The 25,926-nt window shown below is 43.3% G+C and overlaps 1 protein-coding gene and 1 pseudogene across 3 annotated transcripts in view; both read left to right on the top strand.

Annotated features, from left to right (window-relative positions):
• Positions 1 to 202: 202 nt before the first annotated feature.
• GPR176 (G protein-coupled receptor 176) overlaps positions 203 to 25,926 on the top strand; it is a 129,294-nt gene continuing 103,570 nt past the window's right edge. The window contains exons 1-2 of one of the 3 annotated variants that reach the window (XM_070053974.1): positions 1,139 to 1,273; positions 14,598 to 16,347. Coding sequence is in view for 2 of the 3 variants with exons in the window: in XM_008269217.4 (XP_008267439.1) it covers positions 1,102 to 1,273 (172 nt within the window). In the remaining variant the exon portion in view is untranslated. Of the gene's footprint in view, positions 1,274 to 14,597; positions 16,348 to 25,926 lie in introns of all 3 variants that reach the window. The other 2 variants (XM_008269217.4, XM_070053973.1) reach the window with 2 other exon arrangements.
• LOC103351210 (small ribosomal subunit protein uS5-like) lies at positions 23,177 to 24,780 on the top strand (annotated as a pseudogene).

Genomic DNA, 25,926 nt, shown 5'->3' with positions numbered 1-25,926 from the left:
CACCGGGCAGGAACGACAGCAGCAAACGAAGCGCAGCCAGGGAGCAGTCGCGAGCGTGTTCCCTGCGGCCAGACACAAATCCTCCACGCCTCCCACGCTTCCCGCCGAAGTAGTCACGCTCTGCAGGGCCAAAATGGCGCCGCGCCCTCGGCAGCGTGAGGGGCGGGGCCGCGCGCGGCACGTGACCGTGCCCGCCAGCTGCGCGTCCCCGGCTGCCCCGGGCGCGCGCTGAGAGTCCGCCGGCAGCGCAGACGGTGCCCCTTCCCTTTCACGGGCGTTCTCTCTTGTTCCCATCGGGTTGCGAAGCTGTGTCCCAGCGACAGAGAGCCGGAGTGGGTCAGGAGAGGAGAGAGGGGGCGCCTGGTCGGGCAGAGGCAAACAGGGACTGCGGAACGGGGTCCCTGCAGTCGGTGCCGGGGCGGGAAGTCGGAGCCCCCGGCGAGAGGCTGGACCCAAGGAGACCGCCTTGGGACAGCCAGGCGCACAGGGCGAGGTTATTGAGGAGACCCAGGGCGTTCAGGCCATGGGCACCGTCGGGATCATAAGGGTCCCCTCGAGGCTCCGAGCGCTCGGCCGGTGCATTTCATGGGCTTCTCCGCCTCCCAGTCCTGAGGCCAGCAGGGCTGAGAAATAGCTCGCACCAAACGTTCCGGACCCTCTAAGGAGCGGTGCCGGGCCCCTCTGCCCAGGGGCACTGGAGAGGGGTGCCCTGGCCCTCAGCAGGCGCAGTGAGCAGTGGCTGAGGGGGCGACGGGAGAGAGCGCCCTCCCTGGCCGTCGCAAGCCGCCGGTGTCGCCCCCCGTGCCGAGTGGGTCTGGCTGACCGCTGAAGAGGGGACGGACGACGCTCAGCGGGCCCTGACCGTCCCGCCTTCATGTGGCTGCTGACGGGGACCCAGGAGGGAACAGGCAAGGGGCGCGGCCTCGCCTCCCCGCCTCCCCGCCTCCCGGGTGCCGGGGCTGGCGATGTGGAGACGTGAGGGGACCCGCCGGCTGCCCCGGCTTCTGCAGGACTCGACCAGGCACCCGCGCGTCCCTGGGCGCCCGGGGTTGGAGAGGCTCGGCGCGAGGCGGCGAGCGGAGCCGGAGCCCCGGGCTCGCTATGGGGCATAACGGGAGCTGGATCCCGCGGAACGGCAGCGAGCCCCGCAACACGTCGGGCGCCGAGGCGGCGGGCGCGAACCGCACCGCGCCGGGAGAGCTGGGCGAGGCTCAGCTGTACCGCCAGTTCACCACCACCGTGCAAGTCGTCATCTTCGTAGGCTCGTTGCTCGGTAAGCCGCGGCGGGGAGCGCGGGGCGCGGGCGCCTGGCTTGGTGCCGGGACCGGGGGAGGTGAGAATGCCGGGGTAACTGCGGTGGAGTTGAGCGGGGACGGCCGACTCCAGCCGCGGGGCTGGAAGTGCAGCTCCCATCCAGCTCACCCGGACGGAGGAGGGTGCGTCGTCCCGGCGAGGTCAGTCTTCCCGGAGGGCCTCTGCGGCGCGCCCCGGGCTTTCCTCACCTCACCGGTGCCGGGGCATAGCGCTGGCCTGGCTCGTTGACAAACAGCAAGATTCCCCCAGAATCTTGCTTATGACTGGAAGGATGTTCCGTTCTCTGTTAAAGGCGTGTTTTGCCCTCCTACCTATTCTGGCTATATAAAATTATTTCGAAAGAACCTTTTATTATTATTATTTTTGGTGCGTGTTTTATGGCTGACTTCGACCTGCTTTGCTGGTAAACAACCCTTCGAAGTTGAACTCTGTGTTGCCTTAAGATATTTTTAAAATCTACAAAACAAAATCCACTCTACTTCCCTATGTTCTATATGAAGTACCTGACTCAAGACAGGATAAAACAAAACAAACCTGACAACCTCACACAACAGACTTAGGTATACTTGTTTAGGGGAGAGAAGATCACTGAACTGAGACGAGTGGCTCACAGCAGCGTTTGTCCACTGGCGTGGGAACTAAGTGTACTCACTACTCTGATGAATGACACAATCAGTGTTCGTTTCTCCTGAGATTTGTTGAACACCGTGCATACTGCTTGTAAAAATGTGGCTTCTCTTCAAATGTGAATTCTGTGATGTAGCATTTATGGGGAAGGCAAAAGATTGCTAATGATTATATGTGAGACTATAGACAAGAACAGTCTTAAAGTTTCAAAGTAGGAATAGGTTACTATTTGTAGACACTTGTGAAATTCCATGGAAACCAAATAATTGACATCATAAGGAATACGTTTGGAAGAATTTTAAGTGTTTTGGAACTTCCCTTGATACTCTCTCTAATTGTCATCATCTCATCCCCATTCCACTCTATCATAATATTTATCTTTCATTTTTTGTCACAAGGGCAGTTTTCAAGAAGTAGATATCAGTTAGGCTGTGTGTGTGTGTGTGTGTGTGTGTGAGAGAGAGAGAGAGAGAGAGAGAGAGAGAAAGAAGAGAGAGAATGCATTTCTTTGAGTGAAATGCGCATCAGCAAAGCAAATGCCTATTTTCCAGATGCTGTCAACATTCATTTAACAGACATTTACTGAACACCAGTTAGATATCAGGCATGGTGTATGGAGTTAAATTCCAGTATTGTCACAATTACTTAAAATTGTAGAGTATTGAGGAGGAAGAAGTGGCTGTATTTTTATTTCTGTATGTGTGTACAGGTATGTACATACTTATAAACACACAAATTCACTTGCAAATATATACATAGTTTTCTTCATGGTAGCTTTGATTCTGAAGACAGATATTGGGAAAGGTGTTGGGAGAAAGTTTCCTATGTTTTGACTAAAGATTTGAGTACCATTGAAATAGAAGACAGGGCATGTGTTAAAGGCATAGCAAATCCTAGACATCTAATAAATTTTGCTTCTGTTTCCTAAATTCTTTCCCATTTTTGTAGCTTTCATCAGATTCAGGAATTCTTATGTAACTCTGCCCTTGTGTTAGATCTTTTTCTTACATTATATCTTTTATGGTTTTTGTAAAAGTTTAGCTGAATCACAACATTGATATACTTGCTACTTACAGTATTCTTGGTTCCTTGTTCTCTAAGGATTTGACCCATTCAAATATATCTGTGTACAGTTGAATTGTGGTGAAGCCAGCTGAGGCTCAGAGTTTCAGTTCCAAAGCTTTGTGCATTTAGTTACAAGGCAAGTCATTTTGGGAAACATAGTTTCAACAAGTACCCCAAATAGAGTAAAGTCATAGATTAGAAATAAAAGAAAATAAATCTATAAGGCTGAAAAGTGAGTTATAGGAGGATGGAATAGTATCTAGAATCAACAACTTAGCAAATGGCTGATTTGATCTACTTATTTCCCTTGTTTCCAAACATAGGTGAGTTTTTCTTTTTATTTTTCCCTTTAAATACATTTGAATATACTTCTATAAATAGACTTTTGCTGGGATTTCCAGAGGCCCACTATAACATGAAAATAATGCTTTTATATTATTGATGTTTTGCAGTTTTTTTAAAAACTTTTAGTGCCCTGTATTAAGAAAAATTCTTAGCAATTTGGAATAACTGTAATCTTAAAACCACAAGGGACATTATTTGCTGTGTTGAAAATGAATACAAGAATTGTATATGATATTATTCTAGGGCTGGCGCCATGGCTCACTTGGCTAATCCTCCACCTGCGGCGCCGGCACCCTGGGGTCTAGTCCCAGTTGCTCCTCTTCCAGTCCAGCTCTCTGCTGTGGCCCGGGAAGGCAGTGGAGGATGGCCCAAGTGCTTGGGCCCTGTACCCGCATGGGAGACCAGGAGGAAGCACCTGGCTCCTGGCTTCGGATCGGTGCAGCTTGCCGGCTGTAGCGGCCATTTGGGGGGTGAACCAACGGAAAAAAGGAAGACCTTTCTCTCTGTCTCTCTCTCTCACTGTCTAACTCTCTGACTGTCCTATATATATATATATATATTATTCTAATACTATACCTTTTGGTGTTTATATAAACTAGTGTTTCTCTACCTTTAATCACAATTTGGGATATCGTCAGATGTTCTGATATGATCTTGAAAGAAAGTCAAATAATTTAGATTCCCCTTCAGTAAACAGATAGCTCACATCACCTTTAGTAGTTCATGGTATGAACTCAAAGACTCAGAAATGTTTGGGATCACCATTTCTAATACATGCTTTGGATTGAAATCAGCATGGTTGATTTTTCTTTTCTTTTTTAAAAATTATTTATTTATTTGAAAGGCAGAGTTACACAGAAAAAGAGGGAGAGACAGAGAAATGTTCCATCGGCTGGTTCATTTGCCAAATGACTGCCAAGGCCAGGACAGGGCCAGGCTGAAGTCAGGAGCCAGAAGCTTCTTCTAGGTCTCCCACATGGATGGCAGGAGCCCAAGAATCTGGGCCATCTTCCGTTGCTTTCCCAGGCACATGAATGGGAGCTGGATGGGAAGTGGAGCAGCTGGGACAGGAGCCGGGCCCATAAGGGATGCCTGCACTTCAGGCTGCAACTGAACCTACTATGTCATAGTGCTGGCCCCTGATTTTTGTTTTCTTTATTCTTATTAATTGATTCACAATCCAAGCACCTTGGAGCTGTGTTTCTTTGGTGCTTTGACGTCAAAAAGTTCAGTTGTTGTGACCTAGCATATTGCCTCCAAATTTCCCCTGCCTGTCACTGTGCCTGTCAATATTAGAGTCAGAGAAGATTTTTGTAAATTGAATTTGCTCTTATTTAGAGAACATTAGCATTGGTCATTAGTCAACATTTATGTATGTTACTGAAAGTTACTTACAAGTATTTGAAGAATGAGAAATCATCTCTTCTTCCTCCTGCCAAACCGCCATATGTACTATAGTTCTTATTTTTAAGCTGTATCCTCTTTCCTTACTGTCGTGGACTGTTTGTGTCCCCTCAAGTGAAGGGGAAGCCCTAACCCCTAATGTAGTGGTTTTGTGAATGAGGCTTTTAGAAGGTAATCAGGTTTAGATGATGAGGTCACAAAGATGGGGTCCTCATGATGGGATCACTGCCAAGCAGCTTGCTCTCTTTTTCTCTTTCCACCACGTGAGGATATGGCAAGAAGGCAGCTGTCTTCAAGCCTGGAAGAGAGCTGTTCCCAGAAGCTGACCGTGCTGATACTGGTCTTAAGACTTCCCCGCTTTCAGAACTGTTAGAGATAAATGTCTGTTTTTAAGCCATCCAGTCTGTGGTATTTTGTTACAGTAGCTTAAACAGACCAACACACTTAACCAAAGTGGCCTACAGTGAGCCAGTGTGAAGTTGATGACCCCCAAGTGAGGGCTCAGTTGGTCTGTGGCTTGACTCCATGATATGGTTATTAAAGTATTCGTTTCAAAGGAGGGTGAGGAACTGACTGCTTCAGTCTGTTCAGCATATGATATGGAAAAACACCATTTTTTGCTTATGCTTCTTTAGTTTTTCAGCAAAATCATATCAGACACCAGCAATATTCATGATACTTTTTTGATAGAGAAATATATATTTTCTTAAAGATTTTATTTATTAAAGGCAGAGTTACAGAGAGAAGGAAAGAGAGAGCGAGAGAGAAACATCTCCCTTTCTCACATGAAAGGTTTTCTTTTTTAAATTACAGTTTTATTGTGAGAAAATTTATACATTCTAAAAGTCATCCAAAGTGTACAGCTGGTTCACTCCCCAAATGGCCACAGCAGCTGGGACTGGGCCAGGCCAAAGCCAGGAGCCAGGAACTAGAGCTTGTTCAGAGTCTCCCACATGGTCGCAGTGGCCCAAGCACTTGGGCGGTCCTCTGTTGCTTTCCCAGGTGCGTTAGCAGCGAGCTGGATTGGAAGTGGAGCAGCCAGGACTTGAACTGGTGCCCATATGGGATGCACCACAGTGCTGGGCCTGAGAAATATTTTTGTGCTTTGGTACTAGTTGAGGTTAATCAGATATTAGCTGGGTAACTCTTGAAATTCCTTAGTTAAATATTTGATGGAAGGTATATTTATACTAGTTTGTGCTTATAATTCATAATTGTCTGATTATTTTAGTTAATCATCATTATAGCCACTAATAATATCTACAACCCTACTTCTACATGCTGCTTCTGTTTTTGGTGTGCTTAGAAACCTAGCAGACTACATCAAGAATAAAGTGTCTTGAACTGATCTGAGGAGTAAGGAAATGGCAGGTTCAGCAGTTGTCAGCATGGGTAGGTGAACTTTTAATGTAGTTAATCAAATTGCCTCACATCTCATACTTAGGCTTTGATTTCCATATGATGGATACATTCCCAAACCATTCTTTTATATTATGTGGGGCGCAGAAAATCAACTCCATCTGAATGAAATGCTGTCAATAACTGTTGCTTTTCCTTTCTTGACCTTCCTGTGTATATTCTTCCACTTTCCACTTCTCTCTGGAAATTAAATTCTCATGTGAAAGCTTTTCTTTTTTAAATTACAGCTTTAATATGAAAAATTTATACATTTTACAATTCATCCAAAGTGTACAGCTCAATAATTTTTAGTATAGCCATAAAGTTATGCAACCATCACAACCATTGAATTCCATAACATTTTTATCACCCCACAAAGAAGCCACATACCCACTGGCAGTTGCTATCCATTGCTCCTCAGTGTCATGAGCCTTAGGCGACAGCTAGTCTACTTTATCTGTGGACTTCCCTGTTGCGGGCATTTCATATGTGTGGAATCATGCAATATGTAATCTTTTTTTTTTTTTTTTTTTTTTTTTTTTTTTTTTTTTTTTTTTTTTGACAGGCAGAGTGGACAGTGAGAGAGAGAGACAGAGAGAGAAAGGTCTTCCTTTGCCGCTGGTTCACCCTCCAATGGCCGCCGCTGCAGCCGGCGCACCGCGCTGATCCTGGCAGGAGCCAGGAGCCAGGTGCTTTTCCTGGTCTCCCATGGGGTGCAGGGCCCAAGCACCTGGGCCATCCTCCACTGCACTCCCTGGCCATAGCAGAGAGCTGGCCTGGAAGAGGGGCAACCGGGACAGAATCCGGCGCCCCAACCGGGACTAGAACCCGGTGTGCCGGCGCCGCAAGGTGGAGGATTAGCCTATTGAGCCACGGCGCCGGCTCGCAATATGTAATCTTTGTGACTGGCTTACTTTGCTTAGCATGCCGTTTTTTATTTCATCCATTGTGCACCATGTATCAATACTTCATTCCTTTTTTTTTTTATTGACTGTTTCTTTATATAGACTTGCCACATTTTGTTTACCCATTCAGGACCTGATAGGCAACAGGGTTGCTTTCATTTTTTAGGTATTGCGAATGATGCTGCAGTGAACATTTATGTATAAGTTTTAGTGTGGACATGTTTTCAATTCTTGTGGGTATGTACCTAGAAGTGGAATTGTTGGGTTGCATGCTAAGTCTATGTTTTTTCATTTGTAGGAACCGACAGACTGCTTTTCTAAGTGGAACATCATTTTACATGCCCACCAGCAGTATATGAGGGTTCTAATTTCTTGACAACCCTGCCAACTGTTGTTATTATTTGTCTTAATTATAGCCATCCTAGGGAGTGTTAACTGGTATCTCATTGTGTCTTAGATTTGCATTTCCCTAATGACCAATGATGTTGGGCATGTTTTTATGTGCCCATTATCCATTTGTATATTTCCTTTGAAGTAAAGTCTGTTCAGATCCTTTGCCAATTTTTAGATTGGCTATTTGTCTTTTTATTATTGAGTTGTAAACATTCCTTATATATTCTGGATGCTAGATCTTTATCAGATATATGCTTTGTAAATACTTCCTCCCATTTTTCACTTACTTGTAGGTGTCTTTTGAAACACTGAAGTTGTTAAAGGAGACCAATATATCTAGTTGTTTGCTATTGTTTATATTCTTGGTGCCATATTTAAGAAACCACTTCCTAATCCAAGGTTATAAAAATACACTTCTTAGAGATTTATAGTATTAGCTATTTGAACCATTTAGCTTTAGGTCTTTGATCCATTTACATTAATTTTTGTATACTGTATGAGCTCAGGTTCACATTCATCCTTTAGATGTGGATATCCAGTTGTCCCAGCACCATTTGTTGAAAACAGGATTCTTTTCTCATTGGATGTCTTGCCAATCTTGTTGACCCTATGAAAACTTTCGATACCATTATCCAATGGAAGGATTTTCATAAATTTTGATAAGAAGTAATAAGAGGAAAGTAAATATTTTTACATTTGGCAATATACTTTATATGCTTTCAAAACAATCTAAGAAAAGAGAATTTCTCAGAGTCATTGAGGAGACTAATGACTTGTCCTGTGTGTTAATAGTGACTTACTTGTGACAGAATCAGGAAATTACATTCTCTGTGTTTCTTGGATTCTTTGATCCAAACTAGCAGTTAGGTCCTTTTCATCTGTGCAAATATAACTTGCCTTTGTTAGAACCCAGTCATCTGTAACTGCTGGGATGTTGGTAAAAATCTGGATCCATCGTAACTCCACTGCATTGTTTTGTTTTATTTTATTTTATTTTATTTTATTTTATTTTGACAGGAAGAGTGGACAGTGAGAGAGAGACAGAGAGAAAGGTCTTCCTTTTGCCGTTGGTTCACCCTCCAATGGCCGCCACCGAAGGCACGCTGTGGCCGGCGCACTGCGCTGATCCTAAAGCAGGAGCCAGGTGCTTCTCCTGGTCTTCCATGCGGGTGCAGGGCCCAAGAACTTGGGCCATCCTCCACTGCACTCCCGGGCCACAGCAGAGAGGACTGGAAGAGGGGCAACCGAGACAGAATCCGGCGTCCTGACCGGGACTAGAACCTGGTGTGCCTGTGCTGCAAGGCGGAGGATTAGCCTAGTGAGCCGCGGCGCCGGCTACATTGTTTCTAACAGGAACTGCTGTGATCTAAAATAACTAACTCTGGAGATATTTAAAGCAGTTCCACCTTCATGACTGTTCCAATGATTATGAACTCATCGGAGCATGAGGACACACAGAAAGTTGAATGTCTTGTTGCTCTTTACCTGGTCCTGTTTGGTTCTGGACCATCCTTAGTCTGTGGTCCTATGTTACAGAAATCCTTTGTTTCAGGATTGCAAACAGAACCTTTGCAGGGATCCCAAACCAAGCAGGACTTATGTATTGTTAAAATATCGTGTTCTGTGCTGAGAGTTAGGCATAGAAGTAGAACGTTTTTGATGCAGGTGAAGTAAGCAACTAACTTGTTGTCTGGTCTCTGAAATGATTTCTTCCATAATTTACCAAAGACTTTTTCCACATACTGTTTTTCTGAATAAGCTATTTAGACTGACCAGTGACTGGAAGCCTATTGTGAAAAAAAATTTTTTTTAAGATTTATTTATTTTATTTGAAAGGCAGAGTTACAGAAAGGCAGAGAGAGAGAGAGAGAGAGGTCTTCCATCTGCTGGTTCACTCCCCAGATTGCCGCAATGGTGGGAGCTGTGCTAATCGGAAGCCAGGAGCCAGGAGCTACTTCAGGGTCTCCCACACAGGTGCAGGGACCCAAGGACCTGGGTCATCTTTCACTGCTTCCCCAGGCCACAGCAGAGAGCAGGATCAGAAGTGGAGCAGCCAGGACTCAAACTGGCACCCATATAGGATGCCAGCGTTGCAGGTGGTGGCTTTACCTGCTACACCACAGCGCTGACCCTAAAAACTTTAATTGTGAAGAAACTTTCATGTTAGCTGGGTAAAAAAGCTTTAGTAGTCCTATAGCACAAAAACTTAGAGGGGTTTTTGCCTACATGGGAAAGTAGGAGTTGGCTCTAGGCAAAATCTAGAAGGCTTTACCCAAGGCAAAACTAAAAAGTAAGAAAAACTTTATCTTCAGAAAATCAACTGTTGTTTTCAGAAGTTTTATTCTGTCTCTTCATGGATACTTTTTTTTTCTTCTTTTTTGTTATTTTGGATGCCAATGACCTTATTCTGAGTTGTTTACAAGGAAGAGTGGATTGAAAGTTCTTTTTGCACCAAAGTAAATTTATCTTTTAATTCTATTTTCCACAAACTTGTAGGAATATCCTTTCTTCCAAGCTTAACAATATCTGTCTTCCATAGTCTCATGTGGCATGCTAAACAGATAAGCCAGTTTATTTATTTATTTATTTTAAAAACGATTTGTGTATTTGAAAGGCAGAGTTACAGAGAGAGAGAGAGAGATCTTGCATCCCCAAATGGCCACAACAGGTAGAGCTGGGCCTGGCCAAAGCCAGAAGCAAGGAGCTTCATCCAGGTCTCTCACATGAGCAGCAGGGGCCCATGTACTTAGGTCATCTTCTGTTGCTTTCTCAGGTGAAGTAGCAGGGACCTAATCAGAAGCAGAGCAGTTGAGACTTGAACTGGGGCTCCAGTATGGGATGCTACTGTCCTAAGCAGTGGCTTAACCTGCTGTGGTACAACGCTGGCCCCAATAAACCAGTTTAAATGTTGATGCTAATACTTGTTAGTGTATCAGTCTCTAAGAATATAAGAATACTTTAATTTTTTTTAAATGGAGTTCACTATCTTAAGCAAAAATGGTGACAAGTTGAGCATTTCACATACTGACAGCAATAGGTAGAAATGGGTTAGATCATAAGCTCGGGAAAGATGGATGTCACAGGAGATTTAAACAGTTTTGTCAATGGTTTGGCCCTGTGATTCATGGATATCAAATCATTAATTATAAAATATATAAAAATTAATTAGAATAGAGATGAAAAAGGGATTTAAAGCCATAAAAAGGAACAAGATACAAGTACCAATCTAATGCCCTCCTGTTCCTTTTTAGGAACCCTCCATTTTTCTAAATTCTCTACATCCCATAGGTTTGCCTATATGGCCTGATGGGAGGGTCCTAAAATATTGATCCAACCTCCATTCTTATTTTTTTTACTAAGATCTATTTCAATTAACTTTATGCACATATGATTAACTCTACAACAAAGAGTATGAAAAAAATCTGTTCCTCAGCAGTTGACAAAAGGGCTGTTCAAAGTCATTGCTTCTCAAAGTGTCAATTTCACGTCTATAGATTACCTTTTAGGTGCTCTATTAATTGTCACTGTAAGAGAGAACATATGGTATTTGTCCTTTTGGGACTGGCTTATTTCACTAAGTATGAGGTTTTCCATTTTTATCCATTTTGTTGCAAATGACAGAATTTCATTTTTTTTACTGCTGTGTAGTATTCAGTGGTGTACATATTCCATAATTTCTTTTTAAAATTTTTTTCAAATATTTATTTATTTTGAAAGTCAGAGTTACACAGAGAGAAGAGAGGCACAGAGAGACAGAGAGAGGAGAGAGGTGTCTTCCATCTGCTGGTTCATTGCCCATTTGGCCACAAAAGCCAGAGCTGTGCCAATCAGAAGCCAGGAGCCAGGAGCTTCTTCCGAGTCTCCCATGAGTGTGCAAGGGCCCAAGGACTTGGGCCATCTTCTACTGCTTTCCCAAGCCATAGCAGAGAGTGGGATCAGAAGTAGAGGAGCTGGGACTCGAACTGGCACCCACATGGGATGCAGGCACTGCAGGCAGTGGCTTTACCCACTATGCCACAGCACCGGTCCCATCCCATAATTTCTTTTTCCAGTCTTAGTTGACTGGTGTTTGGTTTGTGAATTGAACTGCAATAAACATGGGGGTACAGATAACTCTTTCATATGCTGATTTCATTTCCCTTAGGTAAATTCTCAGGAGTGGGATGGCTGGGTCATGTAGGTCAATATTCACATTTCTGAGGTATCTCCATGCTGTCTTCCACAGTCACTGTACCAACTGTGGATTAGGATACCTTTTTCCCCACATCCTCACCGGCCTTTGTTTGTTGATTTCTGTATGAAAGCCATTCTAACTGGAGTGAGGTGAAACCTCATTGTAGTTTTGATTTGCATTTCCCTGATGGGTAGTGATCCTGAGCATTTTTTCATGTGTGTGTTGGCCATTTGGATTTCTTCTTTTGAAAAATGCCTGTTTAAGTCCTTTGCCCATTTCTTGACTGGATTGTTTGTTTTGTTGTTGTTGAGTTTCTTGATCTCTTTATATATTTTGGTTATTAATCCTTTATCAGTTTCATCAGCTATGAATTTAAAGATGGCTCCTGTTCTGTCCAGCACTTTTTTTTTTAAAAGATTCATTCATATGAAAATCAGAGTTACACAGAGATAGAAGGAGTGGCACAGAGAGAGAGAGAGAGAGAGAGAGAGAGACAGGTCCCCCATCCTCTGGTTCACTCCCCATTTGGCCAGAACGGCTGGAGCTGTGCCAGTCCAGCCAGGAGCCAGGAGCTTCCTCCAGGTCTCCCATGTGGGTGCAGGGCCCAAGCACTTGGGCCATCCTCCACTGCCTTCCCGGGCCACAGCAGAGAGCTAGACTGGAAGAAGAGCAACCAGGACAGAATCTGGCACCCCAACCAGGACTAGAACCTGGGGTGCTGGCGCTGCAGGCAGAGGGTTAGCCAAGTGAGCCACGGTGCCGACCCAGCACTTTCAAGTGTTCATAGCAGTATGCTAAGTTTGTGAAAGTTGATCTGTTATGTTGCCAGAATCAGGAGTTGAAGAATAAGCAAAATACATTTAGTAACAAAAAGTGGGATGATTTCTAGACTTGATCCCAGAGGACATATGATTCAAACTAGCATTAGGTTTTTTTTTTTTTTTAAACAAATATTTGTGTTGAAATAAGCTAGGATTAATAGAGGCACTTTGAAGGAAATTTACTTGTGGAAGAACTGCCTGATTCTAAAATATTGGAATGATATGTAAATTCAAGTTGGATTTTGGAAAATTTGTTATATACAAATGTGATTTTGAACCTGAAGAAAAGAACCCTGAATTTTGAAAGTACCCAGCAGGAATAAGTCAGTCTGAAATTCAGGGACAGATCTGGAAAGAACACTTAAACCCATTTTTTTCTGAGGAGCTGTTTTTGCTACATAATGGAGGACTTCAATAATTTTATTAAATGAATGAATAAATTTGATTCTTGTTATTTTACAAGATTTTACCAAACAAAAAGTTTGGTTCTATTGAAATTCCATCATGAAGCTAAGGCTTTATTAAGGATTACTGTCAAGTGGAAAATAAGTATAAATAAAGCCTCCTTAATACATTGTAAGGCCTGGTCCACACTCAATAGCCAAGTATATATCCCTGAACTCTCTCAATTATTACTGGGTCAATTAAAAAAAATTCTCCTCTCTCCTCCCCCCAGCACACAGAGAGATTTCTCTTCATGGCCTCTACTAAAAACTCTTGAATGTTTCTGTTCAGGAAATTTGTTGTTCCATAAATCTGAAAAAAAAAAAAAATCATTGTGTTTAAAAGCCAGAGATGAAGAGATCCTCTGTCCGCTGGTTATTTCCCCAATGCCCACAACAGCTGGGGCTGGGGCAAGTCTAAAGCTGAAAACCAGGATTGCAATACAAGTTTCCACATGTGTAGGAGCAACCCAATTACTTGAGCCACAAGTAGTTGCCTCCCAGGGTACATATTAGCAGGAAGCCCAAAATAGGGAGCAGGGCTGGGACCTGAACCTGGGTACCCCAATAAGGGATGCAAGCTTCCCAAGCTGCATCTTAGTGGTTGTGCCAAATACTGGACCGTCAAGCAGTGCTTTGATTGGTGGCCACACTATATTCTGAGGAACCCTGGGAAGCATTTCCTTCCACTTGCAGTGAAAACTTGCTTCACCAATCTGAGACACTATAAAAGACTTTCACACGAAGCCACAAGTGTCTAGGCATCTTGGCACTTCAAATACATTCTAATGACGGTTTTATTATCACTTTTGGAACTCATAGTTTGTTTTCTGGTAAAAATTTCTCCCTATGGGCAAGATTATAGTTACAGGCAAAGCATGAAACATAAAGCAGTCTTTCTTTCTTATTTCCTCACTATTTTTCTTTTAAGGAATTTTAAAACTATAGGAAAAAATTTAACAAATTATCATAAACTCACCACTTATAAATAACAGATGTTAGCATTTTATATTTATTTCATATATTTTAAAGTATTTAATTTTATTTATAATTTATTTAATTTAGTTTTTTTTGGGTGTTCTTGCTTTCATAATTTATAAAAATAAATGAAGTGTTGCACGTTAAATCTCCCCTTTTCCCTCTGCTGGAAGTGTTCTATCCTTTGTTTTTTAGAGACAGTCACTATGCTGAATTTGTTGTACAGCATAAATATCCTTCCTTTCTTTGTCCTGCTGGTTCTACCTGATGCTTGTCTGTGATCATAAAATTTTTACTGGTTGACACTTAGTCATTGCCTACTTGCAGGAGTAGATGACTCAATATGAAATGTTGATTTTCAAATAGTGGTTACCTTGTCTAGGTAGACAACATATGTGAGGCATTTAGGAAGTTCATAGAGATCCTTTAATGAGGACCGACCAAGAGGGTTTTGTTAATGGGAGATGAATGTTTCTTGTGTAATTTAGTTACTCTCAATTCATGTGCTAGCATGATAACTACCAACCAGGTATATTACATTAACCTTACATTTCTACCGGGTTTTATAGTTTTTAACGTGAGGCATATTGCTCCATTCAGTCATCGTAGCAGCCTTATAAAATCATGTAGGGGGCATTTTCTGCTTTTATTTTCTCACTACACTTCTTCCTCCTAACAGGACTGTCTCCCCACAATAACATGTGCATACTCATGGTGCCCTCCCTTACAGGGTTCCTAGTTACAGCAGAGCCTACTATCAAAAGAAGACAACAGCTGTAAAAGCATTTAGTAAAGAAAAATGTTTACTTGTGAAGATGGATTGCAAGGGAGTTCAGACTTGCCAAATGATGTATAACACAACAAGTATTTAAAAGAAAACAATCTCAAGGTTAGCAAGCTTTCATTATGTTCATTCTGAAAAACAGCTATCTCACATAAGTGTTAGAATCTCAAAGTTCGCATATCTTCATAGATCAGCATTGCAGAAGTCAGTAAAATTGTAAAATAATAAAATTGATTTTATTAGGAGCCAACAATTTACAGAAAAGGCTCAATATTTGATTTATTTTGGGGGCCAAAACTAGATATTGTTTTTTTAAATGTATGTCTTTGGGAGAATTGAGAGTCTCAGGTCCCAGTTTGTGTGTGTGTGTGTGTGTGTGTGTGTGTGTTTCCTTCTGACTATATGATGTAGTGTGCAGATGCATCAGGGCCAGGGGATAGTTTTACCTTCATACCAAACTAACCAGTTTATATACAAAGAAATTTATTACAAAATATTAGCTTTTAGAATTTATGAGAGGATATGGCAACTAAGCTTGGATCCCACAAAGCTAGGCGCCTAGTCAAGATATATGCAGTCATTCTGGTTCTAGCAGAAACCATGGGTCTGTTGCCATGGGCCACCTATGACATGAGGACTGAAATAGTAGAACTGTATAACACAGCTGTCCCAGAGGAGCCAAAGGCATCTGTCATATCTGATGGCTCTGCGCCCAGCCACTATCCCATGTTGATCATGTCCACTCTTCCTTGGGAAGAGATCTGAACAGAACCTGCATCATGAGCTTGCACCCACTGCAGAGCTGTCCGCAGAGCAGGGTACTTGGCTTTTCAGGCTTTGTAGCAGAGGGGAGCAGATGGTTAAACAGATTACAGAAGGAAGATTAAATGAACCAAACTTCCGTATCTGCCACTTTCTATTTCATATGGTTCTTATAAGACTGCCTCACGGTACTCTCTAGTCCCATTCCTACCCTGGGATCTAGGCCTTGCTGACTTTAGTGTCCTGTTTCCCTGTCCATGGTGATTTGACCATGGGATTCAAGCTTGAGCTATCATGTCAGAGTCTTTGCTGGAGAGGTACTGGTAGAGAAGTCTTTCTAAAGTGGTTGCTGAGCAGGATAATGGAAGTCAGGAACTGTGTAGTAGCATATTTCTGTTGTAAGAGGACTAGGATAGAGAAGCAGAGGTGAGAGCGAGGTTTGTGTGTGTGTGTGTGTGTGTGTGAGAGAGAGAGAGAGAGAGAGGGAGTGAAAGAGAGAAACACAAGGAAGGGACAGGTGAGGAGAAAAAGAATGAATCCTGGTGATATTGTTTGATTCCTCAGAGGTCCTGCGCCTGATTCTACTCCTGCATTTTGAAATTACACAAACCAAAAACAACAGGATCTTGAGTTGATTTTCTGTCACACACAACAGAAATACCTTTTTTTGTTGTTGTCAACATTTGTATCCTACATTTAGGCAAACAAGTTCAGAGGGTTAGTAACTTACATAACAACATGTTTTCATTGCCCAGCAGGGCCTGATGCCATGGATTTTGGATGCTAGGAAGAATAGAGGCTGACACCCGGTACTGTGAGAACCGAGCAGGAGCTGGATAGAGAAGGCCTGGCAGCTGGAGAGATGCTCATTGACGCTCAGGAGGATTGCAAGGTCTAGAAGTGAAAGAGTCAGGAGTGGAAGGTCATGTTTCAGGTGTGTGAGTCACGAACCCCAGGATGTACAGGAGACTGGAAGCTGTGGGGTTGGCAAAGGTCCATGAGCTGCAGAAGCAGAAGTCTAGAGAGACCAGAAAATACTTGGCAACTGCTCTGAAACAGCATCCATATTTAATCAACAGTTTTTACACACAACAGTTGCTGATAATTAATATAAAAACATAATAGAAAGAAAAACCATTTAGCTGTGCTAAAAAACAAAAATATTGCCCTTGTTAGATGTAGCTTCCCAAAGAGAGAGAACTCAACAGCCACTGGGAACAGGCTGAATTCTGCTCTCCTGAGTGTTTCTCTGAACTCCTGGGGAGTACAGCAGGCCAGGCTGTGGGTAAGGCCTGGGAAACACACTCTCTCCCAACCACACTGCTTCAGCCACACCATGACTGGCTGTCAGATGGAGAGTGTGATCAGCTGCTCCATGTTTTCTGCTTTGAATAGCCAGTGTCTGGCTGGCTCTCAGGATGGTCACAGAAGAAGACTTTTTTTTTTTTTTTTTTTTTTTTTTTTTGACAGGCAGAGTAAGACAGTGTGAGAGACAGAGAGAAAGGTCTTCTTTCCATTGGTTTACCCCCTAGATGGCTGCCACTGCCGGCGTGCTGCGCCGATCTGAAGCCAGGAGCCAGGTGCTTTCTCCTGGTCTCCCATGCGGCTGCAGGGCCCAAGGACTTGGGCCATCCTCCATTGCCTTCCCGGGCCACAGCAGAGAGCTGGACTGGAAGAGGAGCATCTGGGACAGAATCTGGCGCCCCAACCGGGACTAGAACCTGGGGTGCCGGCGCCACAGGCGGAGGATTAGCCTAGTGAGCCGCTGTGCTGGCCTTTTTTTGTTTCTTTGTTTTTATGATTGATTTATTTATTTGAAGGGCAGAATTACAGAGAGAGAAGGAGAGACAGAGAGAGAATGCCATATCTTCATCCCCTGGTTCCCTCCTCAAATGGCCACAGCGGCCAGAACTGGGCTGATCGGAAGCCAGGAGCCGGGAGCTTCTGCCAGGTCTCCCATGTGGGAGCCCAAGGACTTAGGCCTTCTTCTACTGCTTTCCCAGGCCATAGTAGAGAGCCGGATCAGAAGTGGAGCAGCTGGGACTCAAACAGGTGCCCATATGAGAAGCCGACACTGCAGGTGGCAGCTTTACCCAGTAGGCAACAGCGCCAGCCCCTCATGTATGACTTTTTAAAAAGAGCTTATAAAACTTGCAATGGAAACTCACATGCCCAAGAATGATGGGTTATATTTCCTCACTTTTTTTTCTTATTCCATTAGATAACTTGTGTAGAAAACCCAAAGTAGCATTGACTGGGGTAATCCCAGGTCATCATACCTTCTCCAAACCAAATTTCAAATCAAGTAATTGGGAGAGTACTTTGTATTAATAGATGACTTTGTATTTTCTGAGCAAGAATGTTTGAGAACATCTCTTCCTGAATTAGTGGGTGTGCAATATCTACTGTCTGGTTCCCTGAGCATCCTCTGTGAGCTCATTTGCACCTTTAATTACAGCTATTTTTTGGTGGGGCTTCCTGTGCAGTTTCTTGTAGATAAGAAACACTTTGAGTGGCTGTTAAATGAAAAAGAAAGAAAAATTCTCTGAAGTCAACCTGAGTGTGAATTTAATTTCCAGGAACACAGAGTTCAAGTGAGACTCAAGCAGAGACAAATAATCAAATTTTGGTTTCCAGACCCTCTCATTGATTGATGAGAATAGCACCTTTTTTATTTGTCCTGTTGTTTCTGTGACCTGCTCTCAAGGTTGCAAATCTTTAGCAGCAATGTATCTACAAATGATCAGAAACTCAACAGAGGAAGCTTTCTGTCTCTCTCATGTGAAAGTCAGGGGATTAGGGACCACAGGGTTAACTGCCTGTTTCTCGGTGGGATGCTGCTATTGTTATGATTGGTGGGACTTTTCTCTGGAGAGTGCCAAATAATTTTCCTTGTTAGTAACAAATCAATGGGCTGTAGCTGGTGAAGATCACGCCAGGTGCTTGGGAAGGGTGAATTCTAGCCTGGCCCTGCTGCTGAGCACTGGGCTGACTGCTGGTAAATCATTTTGTGATTGTAATTGCAAGGCAGAGGTTCTTAAACTTAGTGTGCATAAGCATTGCTCATTAAAAATGCAGATTCTTGAGTTCTACCAACAGACATTCTATTTTAGTGGATTGGCATCTGTATTTTTGATGAACACTCTACTTAATTTTGATGTGAAGCAGATATTTCACACTTTAACTTCAGTCTAGAGGATGCCTGACCAACTTCTTAGTGACTGGACATGATGGGTGGGCACCAGGGGCCCTCTCAGAGTATAGCCCCGAGAGTCAAATGATGAAAGTAGATTTTAGGAGCATGGGAAGGGAGAAAACAGATTATTTAAGAAAGTGCTGAAGTCATTTAAACATTTTTAAAATGTCAATTCCTACAGCCAACTTTTTCTTGCAAAGAGAATGGTTGGGATGCAGAGGAAGTAGGAATTTAATTTTGGGGTTATTGCTACCAGTTCTGCCTATCTTTTAATAACTAGTGTTGCTTAAGGGCAGAAGATACTATGGAAAAAATAGAGACTTTGAGTATGAATAGGCGTGGCACCTTATCAAATCTGACATAAAGAATTGCAAAATTTTGTCAATAAGATAATTGAATCTCCTAGTTCTGTCCCTTCTAGCCATCTCCACATTAGATTAGTTCATATCCTGTAAGTAAGAACTAAGATACTTTTCAAAAGGGCAGGAGGGAAGTACTTATATTTGCCTTTTGGGGTATAGCTTTGTATGACTTAGTGTTAGCTATATGATTACTCCCCCATTATCTTTAGGTGCTCATTCTCTATCTCACAACCCAGTTTCTCAGTATAGAAGATTAGCTGTGGGAAAAATGGTAGATCTGTCTGATGTTATATAAATTGCAAAACATTAAGTCAGTTTCCACTTGTTCTTGGTAGAATTTTTAAAAACATATAAATTGAATTGAGATAAAAATTAAACTTCAGGCAGTGTGTACCATCTCTTGGGGACTTTCCTATACCTCTGTTAGTGTTTGGTGCTCCTGTCTACTTGAGCCATGTCAGTTATGCTGTGTTTCACCCACTGTGTAGTCAAAGGTCCTTTTCAGTTGACACAAAAGAGAACAGAGGGAGAAAATGGGAATCGGACTAATTAAGGGTCATATGACTTTGGGGAGAGTTGTTATTGACTTAGTGCGCAAATCTTTTTTTTTTTTTTTTTTTTTGACAGGCAGAGTGGACCGTGAGAGAGTGGGACAGAGAGAAAGGTCCTCCTTTTGCCGTTGGTGCACCCTCCAATGGCTGCCGCGGCCGGTGCGCTGCTGCCAGCGCACCGCGCTGATCCAATGGCAGAGCCAGGTACTTATCCTGGTCTCCCATGGGGTGCAGGGCCCAAGCACTTGGGCCATCCTCCACTGTACTCCCTGGCCACAGCAGAGAGCTGGACTGGAAGAGGGGCAACCGGGACAGAATCCGGCACCCCGACTGGGACTAGAACCCGGTGTGCCGGTGCTGCAAGGCGGAGGATTAGCCTAGTGAGCTGTGGCGCCCGCAAATCTTTTGTTAGAAAGTAGACAACCAGGAAGCTTGGGGGCAGATTTAAAAGTACATCCCAGGACTGGCGCTGTGGTGTAGCAAGTAAAGGCACTGCCTGTAGTGCTGGCATCCCATACGGGCGCTGGTTTGCGTCCTGGCTGCTCCACTTCTGACCCAGCTCTCTACTATGGCCTGGGAAAGCAGTAGAAGATGGCCCAAGTCCTTTTGCCCCTGCACACTCGTGGGAGACCTGGAAGAAGCTCCTGACTCCTGGCTTTGGATCAGCGCATCTCTGGCCATTGCGACCAATTGGGGAGTGAACCAGCAGATGGAAAACCCCTCTCTCTGTCTCTACCTCTCCTTCTCTCTCTGTGTAACTTGGACTGTCAAATAAATCCTTAAAAAAAAAAAGTACATTGCACTTCCATTTACTCTGCTTATTAGGGCTTCTTATTGTAAATATCAGGCATCTTAAATGTGTGGGTTTAACTGAATTTATGTATCATCCTATTGACTTTGTGTTTACATCCTGTTAACTTCAGTGTTGACTCATATTAGATTGAACAACTCCTAAAACACTCAAACCTTTATTCTTGCTGTCATGGTACTTTATCATCATCCCTGTCATTATTCAATTTAGAAGCCCAGATTAGCACCTGAACTTAATCATTTTAAATTATCTTAATTTTATCATTTAAATATATCTAGTTTATCATTTGAATTTATTTAAATTTAGCCAATATGTTTTAATTCTTTGTATCAACCAGTTAATTTCAGAGGGGAGAGGAGAGAAAGAATTTGATTATGTAATATTACTGCTCTTACTATGTACCTGCCTTTTGTATCTTCATCTAAATATCAGCTTTAAAAAATGTTTGATAGTCAAGGAGAGAATGTTGAAGATCTTGCTGCTGGATATGTGCTAGTCTAGTTGATTCTACTACACTAGTCAAAACCATTTTGAAATAATTGTGAAACAAATTATGAGTGCATTAACTAGAACTATCACCCAACCCATACTTCTTTCTCTTGTTTACAAAACTGTTTTGAGACATCTTGTCAGATACTTTACTGAAAGCTATACACCATATGTCTACTGCATCTCATACTGATATAATAAGGAGAATATGACATGTTTCATTCTTAGTGTACCACGCTAGCTCCTAATTATTTTTTTTAAAAAGATTTATTTATTTATTTGAAAGTCAAAGTTACACACAGAGAGAAGGAGAGGCAGAGAAAGAGAGTCTTCCATCCACTGGTTCACTCCCCAATTGGTTGCCAGAGCTGTGCTGATCTGAAGCCAGGAGCCAGGAGCCTCCTCTGGATCTCTCATGGAGGGGCAGGGGCCCAAGGACTTAGACCATCTTCTACTGCTTTCCCAGGCCATAGGAGAGCTGAATTTGAAGTGGAGCAGCTGGAACTTGAACCAGCACTCATATGTTATACCGGCACTGCAGGTGGCGGCTTTACCCACTGAGCCACAGTGCCAGCCCCCCCTAATTACTTCTTGCTTTCCTGTCATTAATTCATTCTAGTATCGATTGGCCAATATGAATTTTGTTATATTTCTCTTCTTTCCCTTTTTCTTTTTTTTAATTGGGTTTTATTAAGAGTAAATTTTTAAAAAACATTTATTTATTTATTTGAAAGGCAGAGTTACAGAGAGGCAGAGGCAGAGGCAGAGAGGTCTTCCATCTACTGGTTCACTCCCCAAATGGCCACAACAGCCAGAACTGGGAGTCAGGAGCTTCTTCCGGGTCTCCCACGCAGGTACAGGGCCCCAAACACTTGAACCATATTCTCCTGCTTTCTCAGGCCATAGGAGAGTGCTGGATTGGAAATGGAGCAGCTGGGATTTGAACCAGCACCCACGTGGGATGCTGGTACTGCAGGCGGCTGCTTTACCCACTTTGCCACAGTGCCAACTCCTCCCTTCTTGTTTCCAGGCTTTTGATTCCTTTCCTATCCTCTTTATTTCCTTAAAGCTCTCCATGGTTGGCCTCAAATAGTGCTTCTCAAGCATCAAGGTAAATGAATTTATTGGGAATCTTGTTACAGTGCAATTTCTGATTCAGGAGGTCTCGGATGGGGCCTGAGATTGTTCATTTTTAGCCAACTTCTGAGTGATGTTGACTCTCTTGATCCACAGACTATACCTTGAATAGCTGAGAACTAGAAGACCCAGTGTTCAGCATGGGAGATGTGGATCTGAACATTTTTCTCCACCAGGAAGGAAGTCCCTGGTGCATAAGGCTCTCAAATTCTTATTCTTGCATTTACAAACTCATCCTCTAAAAGTTAACTCTCTCATTCCTTCATCATCAAGTTTCTTGCTCCACTGGCTTCTCTGTGGTCCCTTCTCACACTCCAGTCCCTCCTTCCATAGTGCCACCTTCCATTCACAGTTACTCTTCTTGGAAGAACAGCCTTCAATTTCAGGCTTCCATTTTATTGCCTTCTGATTACTCTTCAGTTAGCAACTCTCATCATATTGTCCTCCTCTTTGAAACTCTTCCCTAGCTCTCCTTTCCTTCTAGTTCCTTGTAATGACATTCCCGAATCTGGCTTTTCTTTCCCTCTCCAGCTCCTCTCTTTATACCCCAGGAATTCCAAACTACACTTGGCTCCCAGGGCATATCATTCTGTTTTCAGTCTTCTTGCCTTACTTAGCTCTTATTGTTGCTCTGTCAATAAAAGCTCTTCCTTGTGTTGTTCATCTAGCTGACTCCTCTCATTCTATGATTATTGCTTTGACTGTTTGCTTCCCCTGTGTGGGGAGCAACTGGGAGCAACTCGGACTAGACTAAGTTACTGGAATTAAGACTTATTCTATGCATCTGCTTTCCCACAATATGGCGCTGAGAAGGGAAACAGCTTCTACACAGCTGCCTCCAGTTCAACCAATAAACTGTGGGACCTGCTCCTGATTGGAGGAGAGCAGCGTACTCGGCGTGTGGGTAGCAGAGTTGGGATTGGTGGAAGAGGACTATAAAGGAGGAGAGAGACGGCATGCACCAGGAACATCTAAGGGGAACACCTGTGCAGCCCCCGAGAGAGCCGGCCGGCGGTGTGCCGCTCCCCCGCGGAAGTGGGGAATGTGGCAGGGGGAACCGCCCTTCCACGGAGGTGGAAGGGATGGTAGCCAACCCGGGAAGGACCAGCAGCCAACCCGGGAAGGACCAGCAGCAAACCCGGGGAGGGCCGAGCAGACAGAAGAACAGCGCAGGGTCCTGTGTCGTTCCTCCACGAAGACGGGGAGCGACACCCTGAGAAACTTAAGCTTCTATTTTTGCTTCTATTTATTTTTGCATCATTCAATAATAATTGAAAGCAGAGCTACACAGTGCTTTCCCTCTCTAGCCTGTAGGTGTGACTATAGAATTATTATAAGGAGTTATCTTACAATAATTGACATGGTGGTGGTCAGTCTTATTGAGGTGTTTTAAGATACCGAGTCACTTGGCACCATCACTATGGATGTTGTTTTAAAAAAGGTGAAGACTAACTGCTTCTCTGAGAGAATACCAAATGGTGGATTACACTGGTACAGCAGAAGGACCCGGAGGCCCTGGGGGCCCTGGAATGGGAGGCCGTGGCAGCTTGTGCCGAGGCTGCGGCAGTGGCATCTGGGGCCGTGGTCGTGGCTGGGGCCAGTGCCAAGTCTGCAGAACTTTCCGAGGCAAAGCTGAGGACAAGGTGTGGTTCCCTGTCACCAAGCTGGGCCACCTGGATAAGGACGTGAAGATCAAGTACCTGGAGATCTACCTCTTCTCCCTGTCCATCAAGGAATCTGAGATCATTGACTTTTTCCTGGGAGTGAGGATGAGGTGTTTTTTTTTTTTTTTTTTTTTTTTTTTTTGACAGGCAGAGTGGACAGTGAGAGAGAGAAACAGAGAGAAAGGTCTTCCGGCCGAGGATGAGGTTTTGAAGATCATGCCAGTGCAGAAGCAGAGGCAGGCTGGCCAGCAGACCAGGTTCAAGGCATTTATCGCCACCAGGGACTACAGTGGCCACGTCAGCCTGGGTGTGAAGTACTCCAAGGAGGTAGCCACTGCCATCTGAGGGGCCATCATCCTTGCCAAGCTTTCTCTTGTGCCTGTGCACAGAGACTACTGGGGGAACAAGACTGGCAAAAGCCACACCTTGCTTTGCCAGGTAACCCGATGCTGTGGCTCTGTGCTCGTGCACCTCATTCCTGCTCCCAGAGGCACTGGTGTCATCTCTGCCCCTGTCCCCAAGAAGCTGTTACACCTCAGCCAGGAGATGTACTGCCACCCATGGGCAACTTCGCCAAGACAACCTTCCATGCTGTTTCCAAGACCTACAGCTATATGACTGCCAACCTCTGTAAAGAGACTGTGTTCACCAGGTCTCCCTATCAGAAAATCACGGACCATCTTGAGAAAACTCAGACCAGAATGTCTATGCAGAGGACCCAGGCTCCAGCTGTGGCTACAAAATAGGTTTTTGCACAAGAGAAATAATGTGAATTAAGTCTTTTTTTTTTTTTTTTTTAAGATGTGAAGACTTAAACATCACTCTATAAGAGAAGAATATTTTTACTTTATCATTGTGTGAATTACTCTTGTTGACCTACACAATATTCACTGACATTGTAGCTTCATGAAGATGAAGTGATAAAATGAAGATAATGTTTTGTCAGATGAGAATGCTTTCACTAATGTGGTCCATAGAAACAGTAATGAATGAAAGAAAACTTGGCGCTTTGACAATAGGCAGGGTCACTTGCTGCCTTAGAGAATAGGCTTGGGGCCAGTGTTGTACCCTGGCAGGTAAAGCATCCCATATGGGTGCCAGTTCGTGTCCTGGCTGCTCCACTTCTGATTCAGCTCCCTGCTAATGGCCTGGGAAAAGCAATGGAAGATGGCCCAAGTGCTTGGGCTCCTGCCACCCACATGGGAGACCTGGAAGAAACTCCTGACTCCTAGCTTCGGCCTGGCCCAGCCTAGCTGTTGTGGCCATCTGGGGAGTGAACAAATGGATGAAAGATCTCTCTTTCTATGTCTCTCCCTCTCAGTCTGTAACTCTAACTTTCAAATAAATAAATAAACCTAAAAAAAAAAAAAAAAAAAAAAAGAGTGGCCTCCTGCAAATCACTGAACTAAATGGGTTTTCCCAACAGGAACTGAAAATAGAAATGGAGAGCTGTCTACAAAGATGCAGAAGCTGAAGCCCTGATGGATTATTAGCTGATTATTCAAGATATATAGACTCAGGATCAGAAACAAATCAAGTCCAAAAGAAACTAGGCTATAGCCAAATAAAAATTTTTAAATACAATTTGAAAATACTTGCCATAGCTGTGGTTATGATCTCTCAGGCAACAACAAATGTGAGTTGTTATCAGATGCATTGTTGCCATGGCATTGGCTGATGTGAGAAGGGATCGTGAAAGGTAGAGGTTGAAGGGCTAATAGACTTAAAACTTTATTTGCAAAGTAGCCTTAATCTGTGTGTTTCACAGATCAGTCTTAATGCCTTGAATACAGTATTTTGTAAATGTGTCTACAGTGAACATAAATTATGTGAAATATTTAAAGTTAAATAAAGGAAATACCTTTGTTTTATGAGGAAACCATTCTTCATAATTTTGTTTTGTGCTTGCTGCATCATGTAATGACCTAGATTCTTGTGACTATAGAGCAGAGCTTGCCAAAGAGAATCAGAATTGTCAGCTTCATTAAGGATATAGCATGTATTAATTTAATGTCCTTTCCCTGGGGACATAGAACTGTTGATCACTGATTTTCTAGCTGAAATTTGGAAAAAGAACTCTGACCTTTTTTTAAAAACAAAAAAACAAAAAAACAAAAAAAACCTGATTTCCTGGCCAGTCTGTCTCTGGGTGATGACTCTTGGTTTTTGTTGTCTTTCACCAAAATGCATTTATTCAAACTGAACTCTGCTTCTGGTAGCTTGTACCAGAAAACAAAGAAACTACAACCAGAGCTAGAAGTAATGTTTTAAATGATAAAGCTTATGTGAAAGCTCTTAGTCAT

This window comes from Oryctolagus cuniculus, chromosome 12 (assembly GCF_964237555.1).
Source record: "Oryctolagus cuniculus chromosome 12, mOryCun1.1, whole genome shotgun sequence".
NCBI lineage: Eukaryota > Metazoa > Chordata > Mammalia > Lagomorpha > Leporidae > Oryctolagus > Oryctolagus cuniculus.
This window is presented reverse-complemented; position numbering and strand designations above follow the sequence as displayed.